The 5,856-nt window shown below is 38.5% G+C and overlaps 1 protein-coding gene across 2 annotated transcripts in view; it reads right to left on the bottom strand.

Moving 5' to 3' along the window:
• The window catches only part of LOC149130904 (uncharacterized), a 100,427-nt gene extending 95,550 nt beyond the window's left edge, over nucleotides 1–4,877 (bottom strand). For both annotated transcript variants that reach the window (XR_016238597.1, XM_089343239.1), the window contains exon 1: nucleotides 4,478–4,877. Coding sequence is in view for 1 of the 2 variants with exons in the window: in XM_089343239.1 (XP_089199365.1) it covers nucleotides 4,478–4,594 (117 nt within the window). In the remaining variant the exon portion in view is untranslated. The remainder of the gene's footprint in view (nucleotides 1–4,477) is intronic.
• Between the last annotated feature and the right edge of the window lie 979 nt (nucleotides 4,878–5,856).

The raw sequence follows: 5,856 nt of genomic DNA, 5'->3' as shown, positions 1-5,856 counted from the left end.
TATATATACACACACATACATACACACATATATATATATATATATGCATACATCCATCTACGTCAGTACATATAGACATAGCTAACATACATCTGCATCATTTCTATGAATATAGATATATGTATATAAACACACACACAGATACACAGATACACGCACAGATTTATATATATACAATGCATCTCTGTATATATGTATATACGCATGTATGAATGTGTGTGAGTGCACATATACATATTATATATATCATAAGAGACACATTATATATATACATGAATATATATATATATTTGATACATATATATATATAATATATATAACATATCAACATACATACATGCATTTTCCCATATGCATGTATGTATATTAATATATTTTGTTTCATCTACATATTTATAAAGCATTATTGAATATTCTGAGTGCGTACAGTGATGCAATCAGCAATATCTAGATAAGAGGGCATGAATTATAATGCTGTGCGAGGGAGATAGATGCTTAGCTAGCGATGCAGAGATAGAGGGTTCATAAACAAAGATGGCGGACTGAGATTTGCAAACATCATACATGCAGCATTACTAACATGAAACCTTTAGACATATATATATATATATATTTGTGTAAGTATACACGGAAATATTCATGGTGTAATTGCAATTCGTTCCAAAGTGTATAAATATATACACCTGTATAGATATGTATATATATATATATATATATATGTTGATACGCGATATGATATACTAAAATGAAGCGCATGAAACTTGTGTAATTATATGTGCATACATATTTATATCAACATTTTGCGTATGTTGTATATAAATATATATACATATACATGTATGTGTGTGTATGTGTGTGTAATATATATATGCAGGTTAATATATGTATACTCGTACGTTTGTTTATGTATAGATATATGTATGGTATATATATATATATATATATATATGTATATATATATATATATATATGTATATATATATATATATATATATATACTAGCAGAGACTCCCGGCGTCGTTCGGGATTAAAATGGTATAGTTTATTTATATTTATTTATATATATATATATATATATATATATATATATATATATATATATATATATATATATGTATATATATATATATATATATGTATATATATATATATATATATATATATATATGTATATATATATATATATATATGTATATATATATATATATATATATATATATATGTATATATATATATATATATATATATATATATGTATATATATATATATATATATGTATATATATATATATATATATATATATATATATATATATATATATATATATATATATATATATATATATATATATATATATATATATTACAGTTATGTTGAAACAGGTGAATCGGGAAAGTGCAGCATTGACGACAAAACATTTGTGGAGTAAATGATGGTCTACTTCGACTAATTTTCTTTTATTTCCTAATAAATAGGATACATAGAGGGGACGAACTAGGACAGACAAGGGGGAACATATAGATCGTTGAGCCATTTTACAGATGATTTAACGAATGATTTTAACATGAGAATAATATATTATAATGTGATGATGTTATTGTTTTAAAAATTTGATTACTTTTGGGTTGGGGGTGTACCACTAACCCGCCGGTTGATTTTTTTTTTTTTCCCTTTTTTCTTTTTCCATTTCTTTTCCTTCTATGCCCGGTCCGACCGTGTTGGCATGGCCCCTTGCATACACAACTTTCTTACGACATCCTTCCATCTTTTGGCAAATACTCTTTGCGACAAGCTCCTCCTCTCCAGACGGATCTTGGAAACAAGATGGGCGGTGAAGTAGTTCACCAGCCCTCGTCTGGAGATGAATTGTCCTGTCGCAAATTCCTTCCGAGCGCGTCTTCCATACCGTTTTTTTCAATATGGTTATTACGCAGAGAAGTGCTGCCTTCCTCTCTTTGGAAAAGGAGGAAAGCGGTACCATCTTAATCATGGATTCAGTCGAGAGTCGTACTCTTTCTGTATCCGACATCAGCTGTTCGGCATAGGTTATCAAATCACTCAGCTGCCCACAGTGAACGAAGGCGTGCGTCACCGTTTCACTGGCCCGCCCGCACCTCGGACATGTGGGGGAGGTGTCACAACCGTGTCTTGACAATCTTTCCCGAACCGGCAACGCCGATCGGTAGCACAGCCAGGCCAAGGATTTCTGGTAATTATCCAGGAGTCCCGACCCGAAGGTCCTCCCGAACAGGCTGGTTAGCTGCCTCTTGTCGAAGCCCAGAGTCTCCCTCAGGACATCATCAGACTTAAACTCCACCAACCCGCTATAAATATCCGCTGTGGTAACCCTGCTGCTAGCTTTACTCACTCGAGAGAAGAGGGAGAGCGCTTGTTTGCACTCCATCTGCCATTCCCCCGTCTTGGGTCTTCGTCTGATCCATGCTCCTAAGTCCCTCAGGGAGCCATACTTTGAGAAATCCTGCTCGGCAAGCGTTGACCACGCCTGCTCACCAGCCAGGTGGCACCGGAGATGTCTCAGCCTCAGCGCGTGCTTGCGCATCATCAGCCAGGGCATCCCCAGCCGACCCTTTAGCGGTTTCTGGTAACAGATGGAGCGCCTCACAAGTGGAGTTTTACTTCCTCATAAAAAGTGGAAAAGGATCCGCTCCAACTTGTTCAGCCACAAAACAGGGCAAGGCACGACGGTTAGGCGATAGGTTATCACAGATGCTATGAAAACCTGTGCAACCTCCGCCCTTCCCAACAAGGATAACCTCCTCCCAGATCACTTCTGAGCTACGGCTGTCACCTTGCTCGCCACCTCACTCCAGTTCTTCTCCACCTGGAGGTCCGGTCCAAACCAGACCCCGAGCATTTTAACCGGGCCCTCCGTCCAGCGCCCGACGACGCTGTTGGGAGGTATCGACTTGCCTCTCCAGGTGCCGAGCTGCAAGCCGACTGATTTTTCCTGGTTAATTTTCGCCCCTGCTACCGTCTCGTATCTTTTGATGGCGTCCTTTAAGTGAGGTAGACGCCCTTCATCTGACACGATGATGGTGACGTCATCCGCGTATGCCGTCACGTTCCTTCCGTTACAAAGATCATGCGGGTCCGCCCCCACGTCCCTCAACTTCCGCAGTAATGGCTCGAGCGCCAACACGTACAGAATCGGGGACCGGGGGCATCCCTGACGAACCGAACGCTTAATCGCGAAGGGGTTCGAAAGGAACCCATTCGCCCGGACTGTTGATTCGATGTTGCTGTACATGGCTTTAATCCAGCCTCGGAAGATCGGGCCAAATCCGGCCGCCCGAAGGACAGCCGCCAGGTATCCGTGGTCAACCCTATCGAACGCCTTAGACTAGTCCAAATTCACCAGTGCCCCACCGTTGCCATGCATTTTACCCACCCGCTCTATGGTTTAGCGAATGAGGTGAAGGTTGTCTTGTATCATCCTTCCTGGGATGGCACATGTCTGTGCTTCCGCCACCAGGTCGCCCACGACAACCCTAACTCTCTTTGCATGGTCTACTTCGACTAATCGACATGTAATACATTGGAGGATTGGAGGATTCCAAGTGCTAACCTATCATGGAAAATTGGGGGTGAAGGTATGTAATTTTGTAACCCACCGAAAAGCTCAGTGGAATACTCTTCTTTGAGGCGGTCAGCGCTACATGACCCGTCGTATGGTTGACTGTTAAATGATTGGAGATGTAATGGAGATATTCTAGGTAAATGGGTACATTCTAGAAATGGGTTGCAATTGGAGACGGTAGGGAGCTGGTAGTGCTTGCAATCTTACCTTACCGCCCGAGCAGCACATACCATTAGTTTCATTTGGAAATTTGAAATCTTTGCAGAAACGACAATTTGAGCGTAGCACACCATTTTGTACAGAATTATCATTTTTATAGGAATAGGATGGATCATATCTGAAAGCAGCTCCTGGTGTTGCGAAGAGCGAATTTGCATGTGATCTATTTCTGAGAGCTATTGTATTGGACCTCTGTCTAATCTGGCGTGTTAGACGTTGTTCTAATGATTCAGCATTAAGTATTACAGCATACCTTAGCTGATATTGGGCAAATCTCATCTCCCTTCTCTCTCGAGTCTGACGTGCAGCGGCATGCATCTGCTGACTTTGAGAAGGTCTCGTCTCCTCTCTCTGTCGAGACACTCGCCTTTGTTTTCTGTAATCGTCCTCGCTTTATACGTGTTTCTGGAGGGATTACGTCTTTTCTTTGGAGGCATATTTTTCAATATTGTAAACAAAAAATTATGAACAAAGAAAAAATGTACGTTAATCTCTATTTTGTAAGCGATTGTAAATATATATTACGTCCGTATTTTTGTATGCTGTGTAAATTTATGAAATATAAGCAAATGAACGAAATAGCACCAGCATGGAACTGCTAATTTAACGGTAAATGCCACAATAATTATTGCAGAGAGACAAAGAATTTTATGTCTTACCTTGCAACTTCTGCGATAATTATCATCCGGTGGTAATTTATCCGTAAATATGTATTGTTTTAAAGGAAATGAATATAAAATTTTGTATTGACACTGGCCAACTGACACTTCACGCATGTCAGTCGTCCACAAAGTATATAAAACAAGCAACACACAACAAGGAGAAAGAGACGAAATGAAAATAACACGTGTCAATTTTTTTTTTCTAAAAACGTTCAATGACGTTAACTGGAGCGTGGGGTTCGAGTAGAGGTCATTCCACCTTTTGATTTATCATTACCATTCTTTTCGTTCGATTTTATTTTTCTCCACTTTTGTGTTTTTTTCTGTCCTTGTGTTGTTTCCTCTGTGTTTCGACCCTGTGTGGTTAATAAAAAAATTAAGTTGTCAGACTTCTGTTCATCTAGAATCGATAGAGTACCAAGTTTGACATTATCAAATCTGATCTTCAAACAAATTTGGCGTAGGCATGGCTGTACATGGCTAAGAAGCTCGCTTTGCAACCGCATGATTTCAAGTTCAGTTCCACTGCGCGGCGCCCTGGGTGTCTTCTGGTATTGCTCTAGGGAAGACCAAATGCTTAACGGTATTTCGTCTGCCGTTATGTTCTGAGTTCAAATTCCGCTGAGGGCGATTTTGCCTTTCATCCTATCGGGGTCGATAAATTAAATACCAGTTACGCACAGGGGTCGATGTAATCAACTTAACCCCTTTGTCTGTCCTTGTTTGTCCCCTCTATGTTTAACCCCTTGTGGGCAATAAAGAAATAAGAAGCTGTGTGGAAGCCTGCTGTATGTGTGTGTGTGTTTAGTGTCGGTTTGTTTACGTCTCCGTAGCGTAAACCGTTCGGCAAAAGAGAGTACCAGACTTTAAAGAACGTCCTGGGGTCGATTTGTTTGACTAAACCCTTTAAGTAGGTTCGGGTTGTGGACCAATGACTAAAAAACAAATAAACAATAAAGAATAAAATAGATTCTAATGAAGACTCATTCGGGGAGAAAAATGAAGTACCGTACTTGAAAAAGCTTATTAGATTATTTTCCCTGTTTTTTTTTTTTTGTTTACTTAAATTTTAAGAGCGGTCAGGTTCATTTTTAGTATTCTCGTCTGTGAGAGCAGTCGAGTTTATTTCAGATATTCTCGTTTTAAAAATCGTTGAGTGGACGTTGGTGTTGCTTTGGCAGAGGTTTGCACTCTCTGAGTGCTCTTGTTGTTGTTGTTATTATTATTATTATTATTATTATTATTATTATTATTATTATTTTTACTATTCTTGTTGCTGTTGTTGTTATAATAATAATAATTATTATTATTATAATTATTGTTATCATCATCATCATTATTATTATTATTATTATTACTACAATTTCCACAAATGA

The sequence above is a fragment of the Octopus bimaculoides genome, chromosome 27 (assembly GCF_046866305.1).
Source record: "Octopus bimaculoides isolate indiv1 chromosome 27, ASM4686630v1, whole genome shotgun sequence".
Classification (NCBI taxonomy): domain Eukaryota; kingdom Metazoa; phylum Mollusca; class Cephalopoda; order Octopoda; family Octopodidae; genus Octopus; species Octopus bimaculoides.
This window is presented reverse-complemented; position numbering and strand designations above follow the sequence as displayed.